The 26772-nt window shown below is 39.5% G+C and overlaps 2 protein-coding genes across 2 annotated transcripts; both read right to left on the bottom strand.

The window, feature by feature from the left end:
• Window positions 1-2208: 2208 nt before the first annotated feature.
• LOC123841584 (olfactory receptor 6E1-like) lies at window positions 2209-3162 on the bottom strand. The gene has a single exon (XM_045871156.1). The coding sequence runs from the start codon at window positions 3151-3153 to the stop codon at window positions 2209-2211; it is 945 nt and encodes a 314-aa protein (XP_045727112.1). The 5' UTR covers window positions 3154-3162.
• An 11686-nt stretch (window positions 3163-14848) lies between these two features.
• LOC123845514 (olfactory receptor 6C74-like) lies at window positions 14849-15793 on the bottom strand. Its single transcript, XM_045876264.1, has one exon. It carries the CDS (start codon window positions 15791-15793, stop codon window positions 14849-14851), a length of 945 nt encoding a protein of 314 aa, XP_045732220.1.
• Window positions 15794-26772: the final 10979 nt, after the last annotated feature.

The raw sequence follows: 26772 nt of genomic DNA on the forward strand, positions 1-26772 counted from the left end.
CTGTTGCCATGGTTCCCAAATGTCTTTGCCAGAGGCAGAATTGCCCCGCCCTTGCCAGGTCGGGCTAAGTAATCTGCTCAGGTTTGCTCTCAGGAGCTTTTGTTCCCCATAAGCTTTCCATACAGCTTTGGAGGACAAGAGTGAAATGGCAGCCTCCCAATCTCCGCCCCAGAGGAGCCAAGAACTCGGGGCCCCACTCCTCAGTGCACCCCCAGAGAAAAGCAGTCAGTCACTCCCATCTCCCCGGTCTCTGGCCACACTCCATGCTCACCTGGCCTGTGACCGAGCATTTCTATCTCTGGCACCCGACCCCGTGTGGAGTCTCCAAACTCAGCAGATCCCTCTGGTGCACTCCCGCGTGGCTCCTCCCAGGGGAGGAAGGGGAGTCTCCCTCAATCTGCCGCTTGTTGGGTCCCTGCTGGAAGCGCAGTGGCCTCACTGTGCCACAGATCACGGTTTATGGCAACCCCGATCTGAGAGCCCACTCTTCGGCTCCGTCTCTGCAGCCAGCTTCCGTGCTCTGATACCTGGGCACCCCCGGTCTTTCTGTGACCCTGAAGATCCTGAGACCACACAGTCCCAGAGACAGTTCTACCCCCTGCTTAGCCACTGGGGCGACGTGCCTCAGCAGAGCTGACTTCTAAAAGTTCCAATTTTGTGCTCCGCTGCTCTATCACTTGCCAGAAGTGGCCATTGGAGGCCCTCTCCCCCACCGTCTATCTTCCCAAATATCGCCTTGGATTCACTTCTCCGCACATCCTACCTTCCAGAAAGTGGTTGCTTTTCTGTTCAGAGAGTTGCTGCTATTCTTTCCTTCAATCTCCTGTTGAGTTTGTAGGCATTCAGAATGGTTTGATCCCTATCCAGCTGAATTCCTGGGACCAGATAAAATTTAGGTCTCCTACTCCTCCACCATCTTGCTCCTCCTCTTCCAAACTCTTTTTTATACCATGTATACAGCCAATCATCTGTGATTTTTTTTAGGACATGTTTGATATTTCCTTATTGTCAATGAGATGAATTCTGAACTTTGTAATAGGACCATGCAGGCCAAATAGGATCTATTCATGGTGTACAGTGTGTTTCATAAAATACATATGATTATTATCTAACCTCAGGGTTTGCCTAAAGAGAAACAAAATAAAAAATTGTCTTAATAATTTTAGAAATGCTTCTTTTGAAGAATAACTAGATACATTCTAGCTGTCAAATATTTGGAAAAAGTACACAAGTTTTAAGGATTGAGATAATGGAAATGTTGGTTTTAAAATAGATTATCAATCAGAAGATAACCTTATAGTTGACAACACAATTCAATGAGTAAAAATGTTTAATTCGTTTATTTTCATTAGTAATATGAAGTAGATAAATAAATGACTTGAATTTTGGAAGAAATTACAAAATTATGAAGCAAGAAGTAAGAAGCAATAAGTGCTCCCTTCCACTGATATACACATGTATCTGTGGTAACAGCTTTAGGATAGGAATCAACCATAAACATGTATAATGCATCTGAGGGGCTGGAGCTAAAATAAATAATTTAGGAAATAGGAGCTGGTCAGCCATGGGATGGTGTGGTCATTCCCTCTCTTTAGAGAATGATCTAAGCCTGAGAACAGTTCTGTTTCCCTCCAGCATGGGATTGACACATGCATATGTAGCTAAGCTGAGGGCCAAGAATAGCACATCTGATGCAAACCATATATATTCCAAGGTGAAGGGTACTATGAACATTATTTCCTTGGGCTAGGCATGGAGGGAATATGGACTGAAGTATTGGTAGTATTCCTATAATTTCCTTCATAACCAGAAAGTAATAAACAACCTTCTATTGTTTTAATTATCTAAATGGCTTTTGGTTAATCATCAGTCCATTGTGCCATGATTATGCCTAGAAAGAAGTGAAATAAAAAGTGTATAAATTTAGGAAATTTCAAGCATATCTTTATATCAGAGGGAAGAAAAAATTCAGTAAAGGATATTGCAATTAATTGTCATCAAAATGTGGAATATTTAGGGAGAAGATAGTATGCACATCAAGGTAAAATGTAGCCTTGAGAAAACAGACTTCCATTTTCCTAAGGATGTGCAAGGTCAAGTGAGATCTGCCAGAGACCCTGTACTACAACTCTGTGGACTGCTACATTGGCCAGAATGAAGACTCAGGGTTCTCTAAGGTCTTCTAGTCCAAGGCCATGTGATTTTTTTTTAATCTTGATATTTCATTCTGCACATTGTCTCCCTCAGAGCCTGGTGGACCTGCTTGTTCCGCAGAGTGTAGATGACAGGGTTGAGCAGTGGGGTCACCACCGTGTTCACAAGGGCAGCCTCCCTGTTGGAGTCCAGCCTGTTTGTTTGCTTTGGTTTCACATATATAAACACACAGCTGCCATATATCAGAGAGAGGACTATGAGGTGAGAAGAGCAGGTGGAGAAAGCTTTCTGTTGCTCCTTGGCTGATGGGAGTCGCTTGATTGTGATTACTATGTTGCTGTAGGCAATGATGGTTATGATAAGGGATGTCAAAAGGATAAACAAGGCAAGGACGAAGGCCAACATTTCAACAGACCTGGTGTCAGAACAGGAGAGATGAATCAGGGGGCCAAGGTCACAGAAGAAGTGGGGGATGACATGGGGGCCACAGAAGGGTAACTGGGAAACCTTTACTACCAGACCAGTGATGAGAGGGAAGGCCAAAGCGAAGCAGGCAGTGACCAGGAGGAAGCAAGTCTTCAGGTTCATGATGGTCGGGTAATGCAGAGGGTTGCAAATGGCCACATACCGATCCAGAGACATCACTGCTATGAGGAGGAAACCTGCTGCTCCCAGAAATACAAAGACAAAGGCTTGTATGAAACAGGCAGGAAAGGAAATGGTTTGCTTGCCTAAAAGAAGGATGACCAGCAACTTAGGAATAACAGCACTTGTAAAGCAACACTCAAAGAAGGAGAAAGTGCTGAGGAAAAAGTACATAGGTGTGTGGAGCTGGGAGTCAGCACAAGTGATGGTGACTATGACGGCATTGCCTGCAATGGATGCCAGGTAAGCCAGCAGGTGCACCAGGAAGAGGACCTTTCCCAGGTGCTGGATGGCAGGAAACCCCTCCAAGATGAATTCTTGGACAGTTGTAACGTTCCCCATTTCCATGGGCATGTCTTTCCACAGCAGTGTCCCTGGGGTACTTAACCTACAATGAAGACATCAGGAAACACAAAGGTTTTAGAGGAACATGATTAAGTTATTTGACTATCAGAGAAGGTGGAGAGGCAGATAGTAAAGTGGTTTAGTCAGTTGGTTGTTGAATCAGAAGGCCCAGAGTTCAATACACATCAATACTGATTTCTAACTTCTGAGAGATCAGTAATATTTGGTAAGGTAGTTAACTTCTGTGAACTTCACTTTCACCCTCTGTAAAATGAAGATGATAGGATCTACCTGTTCATGTTCTTATGAGACTTAATTAAGATAAATTATGTAACTCACTTGGCATATGATGCCAGTGTTTCTTATGTGTTCCTCAAATTCTAAGTGTAATATGATCATTAGTGTTATGCTTAAATAGTTTAATTATGCAGAGTTATTGACATTTTTTTAGTTATACAACATTTTATTGTTTTTATAACATTAATTTGTAAGTAAACATAACAATAATGTTAGTAATATTCCCTTTGACTATCCCTTTTAAAATATGCAACACATTCTATGGTCCATCATCGTCTGTTGAGAACTTATGCTTTTTCTACGTTCATCACAGAAATTCAGTATTTCTATTACTCACCATATTAACCACGATCCCCTTCTTTTAAGAGCAGAAACTAAGGCTTACAGAGTTCTAGAGAGCTTAAGTCACATAGCTGGGACTTTAGCCAGAATGCCCAAATTTGAAGTAACTGCTATTTCCAAATGCAGTGACAAAATATTTTAAAACAGGAACAAATCTATTCTTGATGACCTCTCAACCTTAAGTGAAAGGTTAGCTTTATTTATCTTACTTAGTTCTATCCTTAGATAATATCACTTATGTGTTACAGACCTGTGGAATGACATGGGGCTTAGAAAGGCTCTACTTTAACACAAGCATTTTATAGAAAAGACTGGAGACCACAGACATTGGGGGTTGCTCAACAACATGAGGTAAGTTGTAAATCTAGGATTTACCACCCACCTTCCCATGGTTCCTGCTGGCCTGTGACAGAAGTGGCTGTGATAGTAGTTAATGGGATTAACCCACTTATGAGGATATGCTGGGCACCTGACACTCACATACTCACTCTTAGATCAAAGGTCAGTGAACATTCTTCTTTCTTCAGTCCTCTCAATCAGTAACTTCTCTCACGATGGTTTTTGGCTCCAGCATCTCAATTCTAAGCTAAAGGTCAGCAGTGTGGAATGTGTCACTCTCACTAATGCACCGTGGGCCTGGAATTTTAAAGGGCTGCTCATGGAACTGAACTGCTAACCCCTGAGTGGCATAGCCTGAAGGAGCCTCTCCTATTCCTGTTGATGCCAGTAAGTCCACCAAGTCACCAGGGTCCCTGAGGCCAGGCATACATAGAAGAGTCACCATATGGGAGGCAGGGCTTCCTTCCTTTGCAGCTGTTGTCTTCAAAGAAATCAAGAACCCATTTGGGGCTGAGGGGAAAGGAGAGGAGAAGGAAATTCATTTGTCACAGCCTGTTGTCCTGGAGTGAGGTGAATATGCATCCCATACTGCCAGTGTTCTGGCTGATAATGCCCTGTTTCCATAGCAAAACAAGGCTACATGGCACCCCAGACCACTGAAACCCCAGTAAGGAGCAGAGGGACCAAAACAACCACATTTCACTGCCCCAAATACTGGGCTAGTGCTGGACTCCCAGACTACTTAGCATTCTCATGAATGAAATATCTGGTTCTGCCTTCCCCACTGGTAGAAGCCCACCTAACATGCAATATTGCTGTCAGTTAATGGGAGCAGACAGCTTTTTATGGGTTTAGCCCTGGTTGCTGCAGAGACAAGGATCCTTCTGCAGCAGTGTTCCACGTCATGGGCGCACCTGTTCCATCATATGCTCACCTTTCCATGTGGAGAAGCATCCTTGTTTTACTGCATCAACAATGAAGAGATGCTGATGTGCAAGTCTGAGGTTCTGTGATATTTTTACCACAAGACTGATCACCAAGCAGGATTGACCCAACCAGTGAGCAGAGAGTATAGGTCCCCAGACCTTAGTAGATGCTGACGAAACAGCAGAAAGTAAAGTCACGGCTGGTGTCTTAGGGGCAGCTAATTGGTTACTGTTGAGAACAAGAATTACTGATGCAACCTTTAAATTTATCTTCCCTTGTGTGTGGTGATGCGGACTCCCAGATGTCCACACTGTTTTCTGCCAAGCTTTTTCAAGGAAATTATATGACAATTTCTCAAGGGTTTTTTAATCCCAAGTTGAATATTGCTACTGATTTTAGGTAAAAGTCCAGACTACAACTTTCTACATGTGATGTATGCACTGAGGCCAGAGCATAGTTGTAAAAGAACAAATTTTATGGTGAGAAACAGCTGGATCACACCCTGGCTTTCAGGAGGCTTTTGGGAAGATACTGGTGAAGTCCACCTTTTATTCACACATTCTTCATGCTTCCATCAATATTATGATTTTTTCATTGCATATTTTCATCTGAAGAATATTTTCATTGTGCTCCCCAATCTTTTTGAAAAACAAATGCACACATTTTTTCCTCTTTAGGGAAGAAGGGGGCATGGCATGGTAGGTGGTTTCTGTAACATCTGTAATGTGTCAGACCCCTCTCGAAAAGTTTCTGGGATGTGTATCCCCAGATCTTTTTAGATGCAGAAGAGGAAGAGATGTTAGCCTGAGGGTGGAGAAGCTGTATCCATAGCAACCACTGTGTTGGAAAGGTGCTTCTTCTCCTGGATATCTCAGCTGGGCTTCAGTGGCAGGAATGATCCATTTTTCTGTGGCCTCTGGTTTCCCATCCAGAGCCTGATAAGAGGACTAAACTCTTTTACTTGCTGGCAATCCTGGGGTATATGGTAGCTGGAAATTTGTTCTGCCTGAATATGCTCTCATCATTATTGATCTTACAAGGTCAAGGCAAATATTATAGAGACTTTCATGAGTATTCATATGGGTCCCACCTTCCCACAAGTATACAAAAATCATTTTTACAACATCTGTGATCTACACGCTCTATTCTCAGTTCATGGCAAACTTGGACCTCATTGTTATTTTCTTAGTTGGAAGTAGGGAAAATAAAGAATAATGGGAGAAGAGTTACAGAAGCTAGAGCGATGTGAGACTATACACTTTAATGCTAAGATAAAGGCTCATTTCTATGGGGTTTTAATTTTATTTTGTGCCAGCTTTATGGTGCAGAAATACCTCTCAGACCTGAGCAAGTCCCAACACCAACATGATGGTGGGAATGTGGGAGAAAAGGGTCTGGGTTTGATGGAAAGTTTTACAAAGTGGACACTCAAAGAAATGGGCTGAACTAACTCTACATTGTATCTAGCCTAAGGGGTGGTGAACTGATACCAAGAAATGTTTCAAATTGTCCTTGGTCTAGTTTCTCTTTTCTGGTTAGTGCCTTTGTGGCTCTTCAATACACACTATTTCTTTATGTTTTTAAACGATACTTTGAGATTTCATTTATCAAAAACATTTTGAGCATTCCTTGTGCTTTGAGTGTTAGAGTAAAGAAAGGGATAGTTCTTAAGGTTGTATTTGTAATTATCAAAACATTGAGTGATAAAGCAAATATCAGCCATGGATTCTCTTCAGAATATTATTATGTTAGCCATTCTGGCCCTCAGCCACTCTTGAAAAATAGGCTACACCTATATTCAGGATTTAGATAATAATATTTTGGTTTATAGTGTATCTGGTTAATATGGTCTATTCCTAGAAAGATTCCAATTTCTAGTATTATATCCCTAAGGAAGAAGGCTAAATTAAGGCCTGAGGAAAGGTAAATCACCTCTTCTATGATACTATGGGAGAGGGCTTAGGGGATGATAATTTACAGGAATTGGGGATCAGGATGGAGTGAAGCACTCATTAGGCCAAACCCCAGGGTGAAGGTGGAGCTGTAGGAATACTAGTAATACTCTGAGAACCACTGTCCCTGATGGAATTTTCTTTAAAATAAGGCAAAAATGGCAACAGGGACCCGGAACGCATCAATTCTGATCTAGAGGGTTCATTAATATCACACCTATTACCCATCCATCCATATGAGGAAAAGCATGGTAGTGTTAGTAGCTTCCAATTTGGGTCCAGGAGGAGAAGTGAAGGCATAGGGTAATTTATCTTATCTGGATTCTTTTGTTGCCATTTTTTTTTCATGTATGGAAAAAAGAAATCTTTTCCTTTTTAATGAACCTCCTACTATATACATAATGATTATGTAAGCTGAATTATGTGGATGGGATAGAAAGAGGAAGAAAAAGCTATCTGAAAGTCTCAGAAGTGAAAGTACTTTGTAAGGTTCTGGATACTCCAGTTTTTTTTGTTTGTTTGTTTTCTTTTTTAGGTTTGTTGTTAAATTCCAGTTAGTTAACATATAGTGTCATATTAGTTCCAGGTGTACAATATAGTGATTAAACACTTACATACAACCCCCAGAGCTCATCACAACAACTGCACTCCTTAATCCATATCCACTATTTACCCCATAACCCCACTGGGGGTTTGGGGTAAACCCCCAACACAAGAAATGACAGATGTTGGTGAGGATGTGGAGAAAGGGGAACCCTCCTGCACTGTTCCTGGCAATGCAAGCTCATATAGCTCCTCTAGAAAACAATATGGAGGTTCCTCAAAATTTAAAAGTAGAACTACCCTATGATCCAGCAATTGCACTAATAGGTATTTACCAAAAGAATACAAAAATACTAATATGTATTATTTGTTTCAGAGGTACAGGTCTGTGATTCCACAGTCTTACACAATTCACAGTGCTCACCATAGCACATACCCTCCCCAATATCTATCACCCAGCCACCCCATCCCTCTCACCCCGCCGACTCCAACAACCCTCAGTTTGTTTCCTGAGATTAAGAATTCCTCATATCAGTGAGATCATATGATCTTTCTCTGATTGTCTTATTTCTCTCGCATAATACCCTCCAGTTCCACCCACATCGTTGCAAATGGCAAGATTTCATTCCTTTTGATGGCTGCATAATATTTCATTGTATATAGATATACTACATCTTCTTTATCCATTCATCTGTTGATGGACATCTTGGCTCTTTCCATAGTTTGGCTATCATGGACATTGCTACTATAAACATCAGGGTGCACGTACCCCTTCGGGTCCCTACATTTGTATCTTTGGCGTAAATACCCAGTAGTGCAAGTGCTGGATCGTAGGGTAGCTCTATTTTCAACTTTCTGAGGAACCTCCATACTGTTTTCCAGAGTGGCTGCACCAGCTTGCATTCCCACCAACAGTGTAGGAGGGTTCCCCTTTCTCCACATCCCCGCCAACATCTGTCATTTCCTGACTTGTTAATTTTAGCCATTCTGACTGATGTGAGGTGGTATCTCATTGAGGTTTTGATTTGGATTTCCCTGATGCCGAGCAATGTTGAGCACTTTTTCATGTGTCTGTTGGCCATTTGGATGTCTTCTTTAGAAAAATGTCTGTTCATGTCTTCTGCCCATTTCTTGATTGGATCATTTGTTCTTTGGGTGTTGAGTTTGATACGTTCTTTATAGATTTTGGATACTAGCCCTTTATCTGATATGTCATTTGCAAATATCTTCTCCCATTCTGTCGGTTGTCTTTTGGTTTTGTTGACTGTTTCTTTTGCTGTGCAAAAACTTTTTATCTTGATGAAGTCCCAATAGTTCATTTTTGCCCTTGCTTCCCTTGCCTTTGGCGATGTTTCTAGGAAGAAGTTGCTGTGGCTGAGGTCAAAGAGGTTGCTACCTGTGTTCTCCTTTAGGATTTTGACAGACTCCTGTCTCACATTGAGGTCTTTCAACCATTTTGAGTCTGTTTTTGTGTGTGGTTTAAGGAAATGGTCCAGTTTCAGTCTTCTGCATGTGGCTGTCCAATTTTCCCAACACCATTTGTTGAGGAGACTGTCTTTTTTCCATTGGACACTCTTTCCTGCTTTGTTGAAGATCAGTTGACCATAGAGTTGTGGGTCCATTTCTGGGCTGTCTATTCTGTTCCATTGATCTATGTGTCTGTTTTTGTGCCAGAACCATACTGTCTTGATGATGACGGCTTTGTAATAGAGCTTGAAGTCCGGAATTGTGATGCCACCAGTTTTGCTTTTCTTTTTCAACATTCCTCTGGCTATTCGGGGTCTCTTCTGGTTCCATACAAATTTTAGGATTATTTGTTCCATTTCTTTGAAAAAAGCTGATGGTATTTTTATAGGGATTGCACTGAATGTGTAGATTGCTCTAGGTAGCATTGACATCTTCACAATATTTGTTCTTCCAATCCATGAGCATGGAACGTTTTTCCATTTCTTTGTGTCTTCCTCAATTTCTTTCATGAGTATTCTATAGTTTTCTGACTACAGATTCTTTGCCTCTATGGTTAGATTTATTCGTAGGTATCTTGTGGTTTTGGGTGCAATTGTAAATGGGATCAACTCCTTAATTTCTCTTTCTTTTGTCTTGCTGTTGGTGTATAGGAATGCCACTGATTTCTGTGCAATGATTGTATATCCTGCCACTTTACTGAATTCCTATATGAGTTCTAGCAGTTTTGGGGTGGAGTCTTTTGGGTTTTCCACATAAAGTATCATATCATCTGCAAACAGTGAGAGTTTGACTTCTTCTTTGCTGATTTGGATGCCTTTTATTTCCTTTTGTTGTCTGATTGCTATGGCTAGGACTTTAATACTATGTTGAATAGCAGTGGTGAGAGTGGACATCCCTGCCGTGTTGCTGACCTTAGGGGGAAAGCTCTCAGTTTTTCCCCATTGAGAATGATATTCGCTGTGGGTTTTTCATAGATGGCTTTTATGATATTGAGGTATGTACCCTCTATCCCTATACTCTGAAGAGTTTTGATCAAGAAAGGATGCTGTACTTTGCCAAATGCTTTTTCTGCATTTATTGAGAGGATCATATGGTTCTTATTCTTTCTTTGATTAATGTATTGTATCACATTGATTGATTTGTGGATGTTGAACCAACCTTGCAGCCCAGGGATAAATCCCACTTGCTCGTGGTGAATAATCCTTTTAATGTACTGTTGGATCCTATTGGCTAGTACTTTTGTGAGAACTTTTATATCCATGTTCATCAAGGATATTGGTCTGTAATTCTCCTTTTTGATGGGGTCTTTGTCTGGTTTGGGGATCAAGGTAATGGTGGCCTCATAAAACGAGTTTGGAAGTTTTCCTTCCATTTCTATTTTTTGGAACAGTTTCAGAAGAATAGGTATTAATTCTTGAAATGTTTGGTAGAATTCCCCTGAAGCCATCTGGCCCTGGGCTTTTGTTTGTTGGGAGATTTTTGATGACTGCTTCAATTTCCTTCGTGGTTATGGGCCTGTTCAGGTTTTCTATTTCTTCCTGGTTCAGTTTTGGTAGTTGACAAATCTCTAGGAATGCATCCATTTCTTCCAGATTATCTAATTTGCTGGCATAGAGTTGCTCATAATATGTTCTTATAATTGTTTGTATTTCTTTGGTGGTGGTTGTGATCTCTGCTCTTTCATTCATGATTTTACTTCTTTGGGTCATTTCTCTTTTTTTTTTGATAAGTCTGGCCAGGGGTTTATCAATCTTGTTAATTCTTTCAAAGAACCAGCTCCTAGTTTCGTTGATCTGTTCTACTGTTCTTTTGGTTTCTATTTCATTGATTTCTGCTCTGATCTGTATTATTTCTCTTCTCCTGCTGTGTTTAGGCTTTATTTGCTGTTCTTTCTCCAGCTCTTTAGGTGTAGGGTTAGGTTGTGTATTTGAGACCTTTCTTGTTTCTTGAGAAAGGCTTGTATTGCTATATACTTTCCTCTTAGGTCTGCCTTTGCTGCATCCCAAAGATTTTGAACAGTTGTGTTTTCATTTTCATTTCTTTCCATGAATTTTTAAAATTCTTCTTTAATTTCTTGCTTGACCCATTCATTCTTTAGTAGGATGCTCTTTAGCCTCCATGTATTTGAGTTCTTTCTGACTTTCCTGTGTGATTGAGTTCTAATTTCAAAGCATTGTGGTCTGAAAATAGGCAGAGAATGATCCCAATATTTTGGTACCATTTGAGACCTGATTTGTGACCTAGGATGTGATCTATTCTGTAGAATGTTCCATGGGCACTAGAGAAGAATGTGTATTCTGTTGCTTTGGGATGGAATGTATTGAATATATCTGTGAAGTGCATTTGGTCCAGTGTGTCATTAAAGCCTTTATTTCCTTGTTGATCTTTTGCTTAGATGATCTGTCCATTTCAGTGAGGGGGGTGTTAAAGTCCCCCACTATTATTGTATTGTTGTCAATGTGTTTCTTTGCTTTTGTTATTAATTGGCTTATATAATTGGCTGCTCCCATGTTAGGGGCATATATATTTATAGTTGTTAGATCTTCTTGTTGGATAGACCCTTTTAGTATGATATAGTGTCCTTCCTCATCTCTTATTATAGTCTTTGGTTTAAAATCTAATTCGTGGGGCGCCTGTGTGGCTCAGTTCATTGAGCAACTGCCTTCGGCTCCGGTCATGATCCTAGAGTCCTGGGATCAAGTCCCACATCGGGTTCCCTGCTCAGTGGGGGGTCTGCTTCTCCCTCTGACCCTCTTCCCTCTCGTGCTTTCTGTCTCTCATTCTCTCTCTCTCTCAAATAAATAAATAAAATCTTTTAAAAAAATCTAATTCATCTGATACAAGGATTGGCACCCCAGCTTTCTTTTGGTGTCCATTAGCATGGTAAATGGTTTTCCACCCCCTCACTTTCAATTTGGAGGTGCCTTTGGGTCTAAAATGAGTGTCTTGCAGACAGCATATCGATGGGTCTTGTTTTTTTTTACCGAATCTCATAGCCTGTGTCTTTTGATTGGGGCATTTAGCCCATTTACATTCAGGGTAAGTATTGAAAGATATGAATTTAGTGTCATTGTATTGCCTGTAAGGTGACTATTACTGTATATTGTCTGTGTTCCTTTCTGGTCTATGTTACTTTTAGGCTCTCTCTTTTCTTAGAGGACCCCTTTCAATATTTCCCGTAGGGCTGGTTTCGTGTTTGCAAATTCCTTTAGTTTTATTTTGTCCTGGAAGCTTTTTATCTGTCCTTCTATTTTCAGTGACACCCTAGCTGGATATAGTATTCTTGGCTGTATATTTTTCTCATTTAGTGCTCTGAATATATCATGCCTGTCCTTTCTGGCCTGCCAGGTCTCTGTGGATAGGTCTTTTGCCAATCTAATATTTCTACCATTGTAGTTTACAGATCTCTTCTCCTGAGCTGCTTTCAGGATTTTCTCTTTGTTTCTGAGACTCGTAAGTTTTACTATTAGATGTTGGGGTGTTGACCTATTATTGAATTTGAAGGAGGTTCTCTGTGCCTCCTGGATTTTGATGCCTGATTCCTTCCCCAAATTAGGGACATTCTCTGCTATAATTTGCTCCAGTACACCTTCTGCCCCCCTCTCTCTTTCTTCTTCTTCTGGGATCCCAATTATTCTAATATTGTTTTGTCTTATGGTATCACTTATCTCTCGAATTCTGCCCTCGTGATCCAGTAGTTGTTTATCTCTCTTTTTCTCAGCTTCTTTATTTTCCATCATTTGGTCTTCTGTATCACTAATTCTCTCTTCTGCCTCATTTATCCTAGCAGTTAGAGCCTCCATTTTTTATTGCACCTCATTAATAGCCTTTTTGATTTCAACTTGGTTAGAATTTAGTTCTTTTATTTCTCCAGAAAAGGTTTCTCTAACATCTTCCATGCTTTTTTCAAGCCCAGTTAGTATGTTTAAAATCGTCATTCTGAACTCTAGTTCTGACATCTTACCAATGTCTGTATTGAATAGGTCCCTGGCAGTCGGTACTGCCTCTTGTTCTTTTTTTTTTTTGAGGTGATTTTTTCTGTCTTGTCATTTTGTCCAGAGGAGAATAGATGAATGAGAGACAGAAAAATATACACTAAACAAATCAGAAGAGACCTTCCAGAAAGTGGTTGCTTTTCTGTTCAGCGAGTTGCTGCTCTTCTTTTCTTCAATTTCCTGTTGAGTTCGTAGGTGTTCAGAATGGTTTGATCCCTATCTAGCTGAATTCCTGGGATCAGATGAAATTTAAGTCTCCTACTCCTCTGCCATCTTGCTCCTCCCCCCCCCCCACTTCCATACACTTCAGTAGTTCAACTCCCAGGGTGGAAGATTATTTCCATGTTCCTGTAGCATCTTTTTGCTATGTCCCTGAGTATTTTCAAGTGGACCCTAGAGATTATCTAGCTCAATCTTCATATTTTATGAAGAGAAGACTTATGTATTTTTTGGAAGCTGACCAGTTAGTTGAAGGTAGCACCAGACTTGTCCAGTGCAAATGATTCAGAGTCTAATCTAGTCCCTTTACATTCCATCCCTACTGCCACTTCCCTAAGTCTGCACTCTTTTGTTGGAAAGGAGATGGGTACAGTGGCTGTACACATTTTCCCACTCTGATCTTGTCTTTTCCAAACTCCTGTTAATACAATGTGTATAGATAATCATCTCTGATTTTTTAGGGCATGTTTGATATTTCTTCATTGTCAATCAGATGAAATTGAAATTTATATAGGACCATCAAGGTCAAACAGGATCTAATCATGGTATAGAATATGTTTCATAAAATGAATTTGATATTTAGCCTCAGGGTTTGGTTTAAAAATAAAATAACAATTGTGTTAATCTTTTAGAGATGTTTCCTCTGAAGAAAAAAATAGAAATATCCTAGCTGGAAAATAGATGCAAAAAGTACAAAAGTTAAAGACTGAGTTCATGGAAATGTTGTTTTTAAAGTAGGTTATCAATCAGAAGATAACATTATAGTTGAAAAAACCAGTCAACCAGGAAAAAATGTTTAATTTGTTTATTTTCATTACACTATAAAGTAGATAAGCAAGTAACTTAGGTTCCCCCAACTTGAGTCTTTGGGAGAAATTATAGAAGTATGAAATAAGTGTTTCCTTCTACTGATATACACAAATGATCTGTGGTAACAGCTTTAAGATAGGAACTAATCATATATATGCATCATGCATCTGAGGGGCTGTAGCTAGAACAAATAATTTAGGAAATAGGAACTGATCAACCAAGGGATGCTGTGGTCATTTCCTCTCCTTAGAGAATGGTCTAAGCCTTAGAACAATTCTGTTTCTCTCCAGCATGAGATTGATGCATATATAGAGAGAGAGCTAAGCTAAGGGCCAAGAATAGCATTTCAGAGCGTACCTGATGCAAACCATATATATTCCAAGGTGAAGGGTACTATGAGCATTATTTCCTTGGGCTAGGCATGGAGGGAATGTGGACCCAAGTATTGGTACTATTTCCATCCTTTCCTTCCTAAACACAACATAATATACAACCTTCTGTAATATTAATTATCCAAATGCCTTTTGGTAAATCATTATTAGTTTTGTTGTGCTATGTTTATGGCTAGAGAGAAATGAAATAAAAAGTGTATAAATCTGCAAAATTTTGGAAATTTCAAGCACATGGCTTCTATGAGAGGGAAGAATAAAAATTCAGCAAAGGATTTTTTGAAAACAGATTTCCATTTTTCTAGGGATGTACAGTGTTCAGGTGAGGTAGCCAGAGAAAATGCACTAGACCTCGTATTATTGGCCAGAATGAAGACACCTGGATCTCAGAAGTCTTCCACTCCAAGGCCATGTGATTTTATTTTTATCTTGATATTTTCATTCTGCACATTGTCTCCCTCAGAGCCTGGTGGACCTGCTTGTTCCGCAGAGTGTAGATGACAGGGTTGAGCAGCGGGGTCACCACTGTGTTCACAAGGGCAGCCTCCCTGTTGGAGTCCAGCCTGTTTGTTTGCTTTGGTTTCACGTATATAAACACAGAGCTGCCATACATCAGAGAGAGGACTATGAGGTGAGAAGAGCAGGTGGAGAAAGCTTTCTGTTGCTCCTTGGCTGATGGGAGTCGCTTGATTGTGACTACTATGTTGCTGTAGGCAATGCTGGTTATGATAAGGGATGTCAAAAGGATAAACAAGGCAAGGACAAAGGCCAACATTTCAACAGACCTGGTGTCAGAACAGGAGAGATGAATCAGGGGGCTGATGTCACAGAAGAAGTGGGGGATGACATGGGGACCACAGAAGGATAACTGAGAAATCTTTACTAGTGGACCAGTGATGAGAGAGAAGGGCAATGTGAAGCAGGCAGTGACCAGGAGGAAGCAAGTCTTCAGGTTCATGATGGTCGGGTAATGCAGAGGGTTGCAAATGGCCACATATCGATCCAGAGACATCACTGCTATGAGGAGGAAACCTGATGCTCCCAGAAATACAATGAAAAAAGCTTGTATGAAACAGGCAGGAAAGGAAATAGTTTGCCTGCCTAAAAGAAAGATGAGCAACAACTTAGGAATAACAGCATTTATGAAACAACACTCCAAGAAGGAGAAAATGCTGAGGAAAAAGTACATAGGTGTGTGGAGTCGGGAGTCAGCACAGGTGATGGTCATTATGACAACATTGCCTGTGATGGATGCCAGGTAAGCCAGCAGGTGCACAAGGAAGAGGACCTTTCCTAGGTGCTGGATGGCAGGAAACCCCTCCAAGATGAATTCTTGGACAGTTGTTCCATTCCCCATTTCTATGGGCATCTCCTACAGCAGCATCCCTATAGTCCTTAACCTACAATAAAGACATCAGGGAACACAAAGGTTTTAGAGGAGCATATGATTAAGTTACTTGCCTAGCCAAAAAATTGGCTAGGCTGAGAGAAAAATGGTTTAGGCAGTTGGTCTTGAATCAAAAACACCTGAATTTAATACTTGTTCAATACCGAGTTCTAACACCTAAGAGATGGGTCATCTTTGAAAAGGAAGTTAACCTTTGTGAACTTCACTTTCATCCTCTATAGAATGAAGATGATAGTATCTACCTGTTCATGTTCTTGTGAGACTTAATTAAGATAAAGCATGTAACTCACTTGGCATATGATGCCAATATATTCTATGAGTTCCTCAAAGTCTAGTTGTAATGTAATGGTCATTAATATAATCCTTAAATAGAGCATCAATAGTAAGCAGGGAAATTGATATTTTTCTAATTATACAAAATTGTATTGTTTTTAATAATATTATCAATTTGTAAGTAAGCATAACAGTAATGTTAGAAATATTCCCTTTGAATATCCGTTTTATAATTTAACACATTCTATAGTCCAAGTTGTCATCATCATCATATTTTGAGGACTTATGCTTGGTACTGTACTATGCCGGTCACTGATACTCAGTATTTCTATTTTTCTTCAAAAGAACTATGAGCCCCTTCTTCTACATTAGCAGAAACTGAGGTTTAGAGAGTTCCAGAGAGCTTAGGTCATATAGCTGGTTCTTGAGCTAGATCTGCCAGATCATAGAGCCCTTACTGTTTCCAGATACGGTATTAAAATATTTTAAAAGGGAAACAAATGTATTGCTGATGATCTCTAAACCTGAAGTGAAAGATTTGCTTTATTTAATTGTTTCTATCCTTAGTTAGAGTCACTGATGAGTTATTGACCTGTGGAATGACACAGAGCTTAGGGAGGATCTACTTTAAAACAAGCATTTTATATAACTACAGGAGACCAGAGACATTATGGGCCACTCAACAACATGACATAGAGTAGAAATCCAGGATTTAACACCACTCCCACCCAGGGTTCATGCTCGGTGGTGATGGAGGTGGGAGTGACAGTTAGTCATAGGATTAACCCACTTAGGTGGATATGCTGGGCACCTGGTTCCATATACTCACTCTTACATCAAAGCTCAGCGAACACCTTCTCTCTTCAGTCCTCTCAATCAGTAACTTCTCTCACGATGGTGTTTGGCTTTAGCATCTCAATACTAGGTTAAAGGTCGGCAGTGTGGGCTGTGTCACTCTCACTAACCCACCCTGGGCCAGGTCCTCTGAAGGACTGCTCAGGAAACCAAACTGCTCACTCCTGCATGGACAGCTTGAAGGAGCCTCTCCTGTTCCTGTTGACTCAATACGTCCAGCAAGCCACCAGGTTCCCTGAGGCCAGGCACACAGAGGTCACCTCATGGGAGGCAGGGCTTCCTCCTCACACAGCTATTGTCTTCCAACAAATCAAGACCTTGCTCTGGGCTGAGGGGAAAGGAGAAGAGAAGGAAACTCACTTGTCACAGGCTGTTGTCCCAGAGTGGGGTGAATATGCAGCCCATGTTGCCAGTGTTCTGGCTGAGGAAGCCCTGTTTCCATAGCCCAGATGTTTCATAGCACAGCAAGGCTCTGTGGCAGCCTTGACCACTGAAACCCCAGAAAGGATCAAATGGATTAAAACAACCATATTTCACTGCCTCCGATTCTGGGCTAGAGCCGGACTTCCAGACAACTTACGGTTCTGAGAAAGCTCTGGCTCTGCCTCCCCCAGTGGGTAGAAGCCCACCTAACATGCAACATAGCTGTCACCTCCTATACTATTTAACAGGAACAGGCAGCTACTTCTATGTTTAGCCCTGTGTGCTGCTGAGATAAGAGTCCCTCTGACGCAGCACTCCACATCATGGTTTCGCTGCTTGAAGACACCTTCTAGTGCACTTGCTCCTCCATCCCATCCTCAACTTTCCATGTGGAGAAGCATCCTTGTTTTACTGCATCAACAGTGAGGAGCTGCTGACATGCAAGTTTGAGGCTCTGGGATACTTTTCCCACCAGAATGTATAGTTGACAAGCAGAATGGATGCAGCCGGTGAACAGAGAGCAGGCTTCCAAACCCTATGAGATGCTGAAAAGACAGGTGCAGAAAGTAAAGTCATGACTAGTGTCCTGTGAGCAGCTAATTGGTCACTGTTGAGGATAGGAGTTGCTGGTGCAAGCCTTATATTTATCTTTCTGTTGTCTGTGGTGATATTGACTCCCAGATGTCTGCATTGTTCTCTGCCAAGATTTTTCAAGGAAAATATATGACAATTTCCCAAGGGTTTCTAAAATCCCAAGTTGAATATTGCTACTGATTTGAAGTAAAAGTCCAGGCTACAGTTTTCTACATGTGATGTAGGCACTGTGGCCAGAACACTGTTGTTAACAGAATAGATTTTATGGTGAAAAAGAGCTGGCTTACACTGAGGCTTTCATCAGGCTTTTGGGAAGATACTGGGGAAGTCCTTCTGGGTGTTTGGATCCTCTTTCCACTGCTCTCCCACCCTCAAGCCACATTCTTCATGTCTGCAACTTTATGGACTTCTACTAAATCGTTTTCTCTATAGTCTTTTTTTTTTTAACTGAAGGAGCACTGCCTGATTTTTTTTTTTTTTTGGTTTTCTCTATACTCTTATTTTCTGTCCCTCTATTTCTCAGTGACACAGGATCCATAGTGGCTGTGACACTTTCTTGTGGTACATCTCAGTGCTTTGTTTAAGGGAGCAACAATACAATTCTTATGCACTCTTTCAAAAGGTGTGGAAAGAGTTAATATAATTTCTAAAAAAACATTATAAGCAAAATATTCTCTTTTCCACAACCTTTTTTTTTGCAGTATAATTGACATATAACATTGTGTAAGTTTAAGGTGTACGAAGTGATGATTTGATACACCCATATATTATGAAATGTTTACCACAGTAAGGTCAACTAACACCTCCTTCACTTCACATAGTTACCATTTTGTTGTTTTTATGGTAAGAATATTAAAGTTCTACTCTCATAGCAATTTTCATGTGTGCATTACAGTATTGTTAACTACAGTCACCATGCTGTACCTTAGATGCTCAAAACTTACTCATTTCATAATTGAAAGACCCTTTGACCAACATCTTCCCCATTTCCCCTCTGCTCAGCCCCTGACAACCACCATTTCACTGTTTTTACGAGTTAGATGTTTTTAGACTTCACATGCAAATGAGATCATACAGTATTTGTATTTCTCTGTCTGACTTATTTGACTTAGCAATAAAATATACATCAGCAGATTTATGACAAAGATGACAGTCTAATGCAGTAGGGAAGTGATAGTCCTTCAATAAATGCAGATGGTATTGCATCAAGTGGGTATTCAAATGGAGAAAATACAACCTGACCCTTACTCTTTATCATACCAAACAAACAAAAAAGTTAAAAGAGGAGAAAAAAAAGAAATGCATAAGATGAACTATAAATCTAAATGTAAATGGTATAACAATCATCTAAAAGAAAACATGGCAGAATATCTTAATTTCTTTGGGGGAAGGCAAAAAATGTCTTAACCAAGACAAAAGAATTTACCATAAAAAACAATGATATTAAATGCCTCTATTTATTACAAGACATTAAGGAAATGAAAGGGGAAGCCACAGTCTGGGAGAAGCTATTTTTAATCTGACAAATCTACAAATCAGTAAGGAAAAGACAATGGAACAAAAGAAAACTGGGCAAAATATTTGCAGAGTGCTTTCACAAAAAGAGACCAAACAAATGGCTGATATTAAAATATTCAGGTTATTTAATGACAAGGGAAATATAAATTAAAACCACAATACAACAATATTTCACACAAACCAGAAAGGCTAAATGCAGAATTCAGACAGTGCCAAGTGTCAATGAGGTTACTGGAACTCCTATTCACTCCTCACTAGAAGTGTAAAATTTTGAAATCTACTGAAGTTGAGCATATTTTACATATTTGCTGCATGATCCAGCAATCTCATATTTATGTGTATGAATATATATATATATATACACATACAGAGATGTATATATAATACACAATTAAAATTTTTTAATGATTTATTTATTTTAGATTAAGAACGTGAGTTGGGGGAGGAGCAGGGGGAGAGAATCTCCAGGCAGACTCCCTGATGAGTGCAGAGCCTGACACAGAGCTTGATCCCACAACTCTGATATCATGACCTGAGCTGAAACCAAGAGCTCCCTATGCTCAACTGACTCAGCCACCCAGGCACCCCAATACACAACAGATTTTAAATAAAAATGTTATATATATATACATACATATGCACATATGTATACATATTCTGAGATATACAATCTTAGAAATTCATATATATATCTATTAAAATATGTTTGTAGCACTAATTGTAAAAGCCCCAAACTCATAAAAATGTAAACGTCCTTCAAGAAGAGGATGAATAAGGAAATGGTAGTATATTCAAACAGAAATACTGAACAAAACACATGTTTGGGAAACAACATTGGTAAACACACAAACATAATGTTGAATGAAAGAAGCCAGATACAAAAGATCCATAATGTTTGCTTCTACTGATCAAAAATATTGAAAACACTGCAAAATTAATCTGCGATTTTCAAAATCAGTATAGTATTTACCTAATGGTTACCTGGTTTCTTGAATGTGTTTAATTGAAAAAAATATAGTTATGTTTTGGATCTTTAAAGATATGTACATTATGATTTAATAAAAATTCTATTTGAAAGTGCACAAATACTTTTAAAAAGGAGAATAAAGGAGAAAAATAGATAGTAGAAAACAAATAGTAAGATGGTCAGGATTAACCCAAATTTATAGTAATAAATTAATGAAGATAGGCTAAATATCCAATTTAAAAGCAGATTGCCAGATTAAATAAAAATAAATAAATAGACTGAGCTCTATGCAGAGACTCAGTTGATGTAAAAGAACATAGGTTATAAAGTAAAAGGATAGACAAAAAATAACTAAATATATGCCATACAAACTCAAAGGACGGTGAGGTAGCTGTGTATTTGACAAAGCAGACATTAAGACATAAACTATCATAAGAGGTAAAGAAGTAAACATTTGTATACATACAAACATGTATAAAATATATTATACTAATAAAGGTATTAATTTTTTTTTAAGATTTTGTTTATTTGACACAGAGAGACACAGTGAGAGAGTGAACACAAACAGGGGGAGTGGGAGAGGGAGAAGCAGGCTTCCTGCGGAGTAGGGAGCCCAATACAGGGCTCAATCCCAGGACTCTGGGATCATGACCTGAGCTGAAGGCAGACGCTTAATGACTGAACCACCCAGGCGCCCCTAAAGGTATTAATTTAATAGGAAGACATAACAGCCTAATTTGCCTTAAAATATATGACTCAACAGTTAACAAACCTAAAATTAAATCCAAAATCATGAATGGAGATTTTTAAAACATCTCTCTCAGTAACTGATAGAAGAAACAGACAAAAAATCGGTAATGATATAGATTTAAACCAAATGTTTAAATATTTAAACATAAAACATTATATCCAGCAACCATAGAGTGATAGTATTTTCCAGTTCACATGGAACATTAATCAAAACTGATCATAAATGGGGCGCCTGGGTGGCTCAGTCATTAAGTGTCTGCCTTTGGCTCAGGTCATGATCCAGGGTCCTGGGATCGAGCCCCACATTGGGCTCCCTGCTCAGCGGGAAGCCTGCTTCTCCCTCTCCCACTCCCCCTGCTTGTGTTCCCTCTCTTGCTGTGTCTTTCTCTGGTCAAATAAATAAAATCTTTTTTAAAAATTGATCATATATTAAACCATAAGGAAAATCTCAACGTAGTTTTAATGATAGACTTGACAAGGATTACAGAAAAAGGACAATTTTGGACTAATCTGTCCAATAAATATAGATGGAATTGTAATAAAAATCACAGCAGGTATTTTTTGTGGAAATAAGCTGATTCTAAAATTTTTCTAGAAATTAGAAGCACCAAAAACTGCCAAAACAATCTTGATGAATTAGAATAAAGTTGGAGAATATGTAAGATTCAAGACTTCTAAAGCTATGGTGAGAAATATTGTGCAAGAAAAGATAAATAGAAGACTATAGCATCTGTGGTGTGATTGAGCTTCTGAAAGCCAAATTTCATTTGCAGTAGAAAAGTAACTCTTGGAAGAATTCAATGAATAAATAAATTTTCTTCAATTTATAATTTTTCTTCGGCCATCTGGGGTAAAATGGTAAGAAGTGTTGCTTGCTGGTCTTCTGCAAGTTCATGACCTGGATATAAAGGCATGATGTTCCCTTCCTCCTGAAATCTCTTTTATACCCAAATTGTGACCAATTTCAGATTTGCCATTTTACACTTAAGATTACATTTATTTTGCATCTGGATAGCCTGGATCACATTTGGTAAAATAATGGATGGATATAAATACATGTGCCATATTTTTCTTTTTATTTTGAAAAAACTGAAACCTTTCAGAAGAGTTGCAAGCATAATACAAAGAACGCCTATATACAGTTCATCCAGATTCCCCAATTGTTCACATTTTATTAATATGTTTATTTTTTTTTTAAATTTTTTTAAAGATTTTATTTATTTGCGAGAGAGAGAATGAGAGACAGAGAGCATGAGAGGGAGGAGGGTCAGAGGGAGAAGCAGACTCCCTGCTGAGCAGGGAGCCTGATGTGGGACTCAATCCCGGGACTCCAGGATCATGACCTGAGCCGAAGGCAGTCGCTTAACCAACTGAGCCACCCAGGCGCCCTATTAATATGTTTATTAATAAAACATATTTATCTTAATATTCTCTGCAGTATTTTTCTAGCCTGTATAGCTGACATGATGTCCCATTACTAATAAATACTTCAGTATATATTTCCTAAAACCAAGAAAGGAAAGTGTTATGGATTGAATTGTGTTTCCCCAAAGTTCATATGTTGAATCCCTAACCCTCAATATTACTGTAGTTAGTAGCAGAGCCTTATAGGAGGTGACTAAATTAAATGAGGTCATAATGGTGGGACCTTAATTCAATAAGATTGGATCCCTATAAGAAGAAGGGATACCAGGAATGTGCTTGCAGAAGAAAGTTGTTTGAGGACACGGCAAGAAGGAGGAAATCTGCAAGCCAAGAAAAATTTTGTCAGAAACCAACCCTGCAGGCACCTTAATCTTGGACTTCTGGCCTTCAGAACTTGAGAAGATAAATTTCTGTTTTTCAAGCCACCCAGTTGGTAGTATTTTGTAATGGCAGCCCTAATGGATGAATACACTTCCCTACTATAAAACAGCCATTAAAATCAAGACATTAATATTCATACAATACCACCATCTAATATAGACCCCATTCAAATTTTCCAGTTGTCCCAACAGTGTTCTTTATGGCAAAAATAAAACCAACAAAAACAAAGAAAAACAAACTTCTTTTTTCTCCTTTTCATTTCTAGTCCAGGATCCAATCCAGGATCACATGTTGATTTAATTGTTATGTGTCTTTAGTCCCTTTGATCTGAATAATTCCTCAATCTTTCCTTATCTTTCATGACCTTAGCATTTTTAGAGTACTGGTCAGTTATCACATAGAATTTCCCTCAGTTTTGTTTTGTTGGATATTTCCTTCTAATTTCATTAAGGCATGTGGACTTTTGGTCAGAATACTAGAGAAGTGAATCTGTGTTCTTTTCAGCGTAACACGCCAAAGACCTATGATATTCATTTCTCCCACTAATAGCAAGGTCAACTTTTATCACATGGCTCAGATGGTGTGAGCCAAGTTTTTCCACTTTAAAGTTAACAAGTATTTTTTTAATTGATTGATATGTATAACTACTTTACTAATTAATAAGTGTTAATAAGTATTCATGTTACTTATAATTTAGTAAGTACATTAAGTGTTTTGTGGGACAGGACTTTGAGACTATGTACAAACCTCTGTCTCCTCAAACATATATCCATTAATTTTAGGATCCCTAAATGACCTTGCCTGAATCACTTATTTCAAATAGTGATTTTCTAATTCATCATAGAAAATACCAGCAGGGGCACCTGGGTGGCTCGGGCGTTGGGTGTCTGCCTTCGGCTCAGGTCATGATCCCAGGGTCCTGGGATCGGGCCCCGCATCGGGCTCCCTGCTCGGCGGGAGGCCTACTTCTCCCTCTCCTCCTGCTTGTGTTCCCTCTCTCACTGTCTCTCTCTCTGTCAAATAAATAAATAAAATCTTTAAAAAAAAGAAAAGAAAAGAAAATACCAGCAAAGAAATGGAAGATATAAAAAAATCAAATGGATACTATAGAACTGAAAAAAAAAAAAAAACCAAACAAACAATAACCAATATAAAAAACTTACTAGAGGGCACCTGGGTGGCTCAGTCGGTTGAGCGACTGCCTTCGGCTCAGGTCATGATCCTGGAGTCCCGGGATCGAGTCCCACATCGGGCTCCCTGCCCGGCAGGGAGTCTTCTTCTCCCTTTGACCCTCCCCCCTCTCATGCTCGCTCTCTCTCATTCTCTCTCTCAAATAAATAAATAAATCTTTAAAAAAAAAAAAACTTACTAGAGAGGCCAAAGAAAAGAATTAATATTACTGGGGAAAGAATAAGTGAACTCAAAGAAAGAACGATAGAAAGAACTCAATATGACCAATAGAGAGAAAATAGACTGCAAAGAAATGAACAGAATCAAAGGGACCTGTAGGGAAAAAGAAAACATCTAACATTGGTATCAGTAGAGTAGAAGAGAAGGATTTGTGGCTAAAAACAGTTTTTAAAGAAATAATGACTAAAAAATCCCCAATTGGCAAAAGATATACATTTACAGATTCAAGAAGCTGAGTGAACCCCAAACAAAAATCCATATTAAGACACATCAGAAATAAACTTCAAAAAACTGAAGACAAAGGAATATTCTTGAAAACCATCAGAGAGTATGATGCAGTATGTGCAATGAAAAACAGTAGATCTCTCAACTGAAAACATGGAACCCAGAAAGAAATGGTGCAATATTTTTAAAGTGCTAAAAGGAAAGAACAATGTTTCTAGAATTCTGTGCCCAGTAAAAATATCCTTCAGGAATAAAGGTAAAATCAAGACATTCTCAGATGAAGGAAAATGAAAAGATTTTGTTGCCAGTAAAGCTGCTCTCAAATCTATCTATCATTTATCTATCTATCTATCTATCTATCTATCTATCTATCTATCATCTATCTATCTACCTACCTATCTATCTATCATCTATCTATCTATCATCTATTTTTGTATGTGTGTGTGAAAAAAAGTTCTTCAAGCTGAAGGGAAATGATACCAAAGAAAACCTGGAATACTTGGAATATCAGGAATAAAGAAAGAACAACAGAAAGCGTAAAAATATGGAATGCAGCACAAGTGATGTTATAGTTCTTTCGATCCTAGGACTGAAGAGGCATCATAGCCCCTGCTTTCACTCTCTTAGGATCTTGAGGCCTCCATGTTGTGAAGAAGTCCAGTCTAGCTGACTAGAAGATGAGAATCCTCCTCAAGGAAGAGGCAGACACAATAGCCAGCACCAGCTTCTAGATGTGTAAGTAAGGTCATTTTGGGCGTTCTACATCCAGTTAAGCCACAAGATATCTGTAGCTATCTGAATGATTCCAGACAAGATCAGCAGGAAAACCAGCAAGACTGCCAAGCCAAAGAACTGAAAAAAAATAAATCTTTGTTGTTGTAAGCCTGTTTAAAAAAGTGCTTAAGAAAATAAACACAAGCCACAGACTTTGAGAAAACCTACCTCAAAACACATACCTGATAAAGGACTTGGATCCAAAATATATAAAGAATATAATTTAATAATAAGAAGTCATCATGGAAATGGATTACTACTTAGCAATAAAATGAAACTAACTACTGATACATATGACAACATGGAGGAATCTCAAAAACACGCAGAATGAAGGAGCTAGACATAGAGGGCATATGGTATGATTCCACTTATATGAAGTTCAAAACCAGGTAAAACTATTATGTGATAATGAAAATCAGCACAGTGGATTTTCACTCAGGGTGGAAGGCAGTAACTGGGAAAAGAGAAGGGAACTTTCTGGGGTCATAGAAATGCTGTGTATCTTAAGTAAGATGGTGTGTACATGGGTGTACACATTTGTCAAACTAATCAGCTTTAACTTATGAACTGTGCTTTTTATTTAAATGTAAATCATGCCCTGTAAAATGAGAAATAGAAAAAATAAATGCTAAATATAAACAAATTTTAACATACATTATGAACAGATACACATTTTTTCTCAAAAAACTCCCTACTTGGAAAGATGGTGGAGGAGTAGGGGACCCTATTTCAACTGGTCCCTGGAATTGAGCTGGATATCTACCAGACCACTCTGAGCACCCACGAAACCAGCCTGAGATGTAAGAAGATCTGGATATCTACAAACAATATCACAGGTGGTTGGTTTTAAGTTAGGAAGTGGGGAGCCATGATTCTGTGGGCAGATGTCAGAGGATAAACGGCAGCGGGAGGGTGCCTGGCCATGGGGATCCTACACTGCCGGTGAGTGACAGCCTCGCGTGCTGGGGACAGGCACAGACTCGCAGACCGGTAGCTGTGGGGAAAGGACTCTAGGGTAGCCCCCGGGATGGAAACCCAGAGCAGCAGGGTGTGCTTGTGAACTGCAGCCCCTGGGACGGAAACCCAGAGGAGCAGGTCGCAGACGTGAATTGGGAGCGGCTGGCGGTTTTAGAAGCACAAAGGGCAGAGACGTGCCCCAACCTGGAGGCAGGACTGGGAGTGCTGCGGAGGGGCGCACAACCCAGGCCACTGCAGTTTATAGCAGCATGGACAGAAACAGAGATGGTGTGGCCTGCAGAGCTCACTGAAGAACAGACTGAGATCTCTCTGCTCTGAGGCAGAGGGTTGGAAACGGTCTCTTCTGCTCTGACTCGCGGAAGAGACG

The sequence above is a fragment of the Mirounga angustirostris genome, unplaced genomic scaffold, assembly GCF_029215605.1.
Source record: "Mirounga angustirostris isolate CCGP_5_RB_7025 unplaced genomic scaffold, mMirAng1.0.hap1 SCAF_6, whole genome shotgun sequence".
Taxonomy (NCBI): domain Eukaryota; kingdom Metazoa; phylum Chordata; class Mammalia; order Carnivora; family Phocidae; genus Mirounga; species Mirounga angustirostris.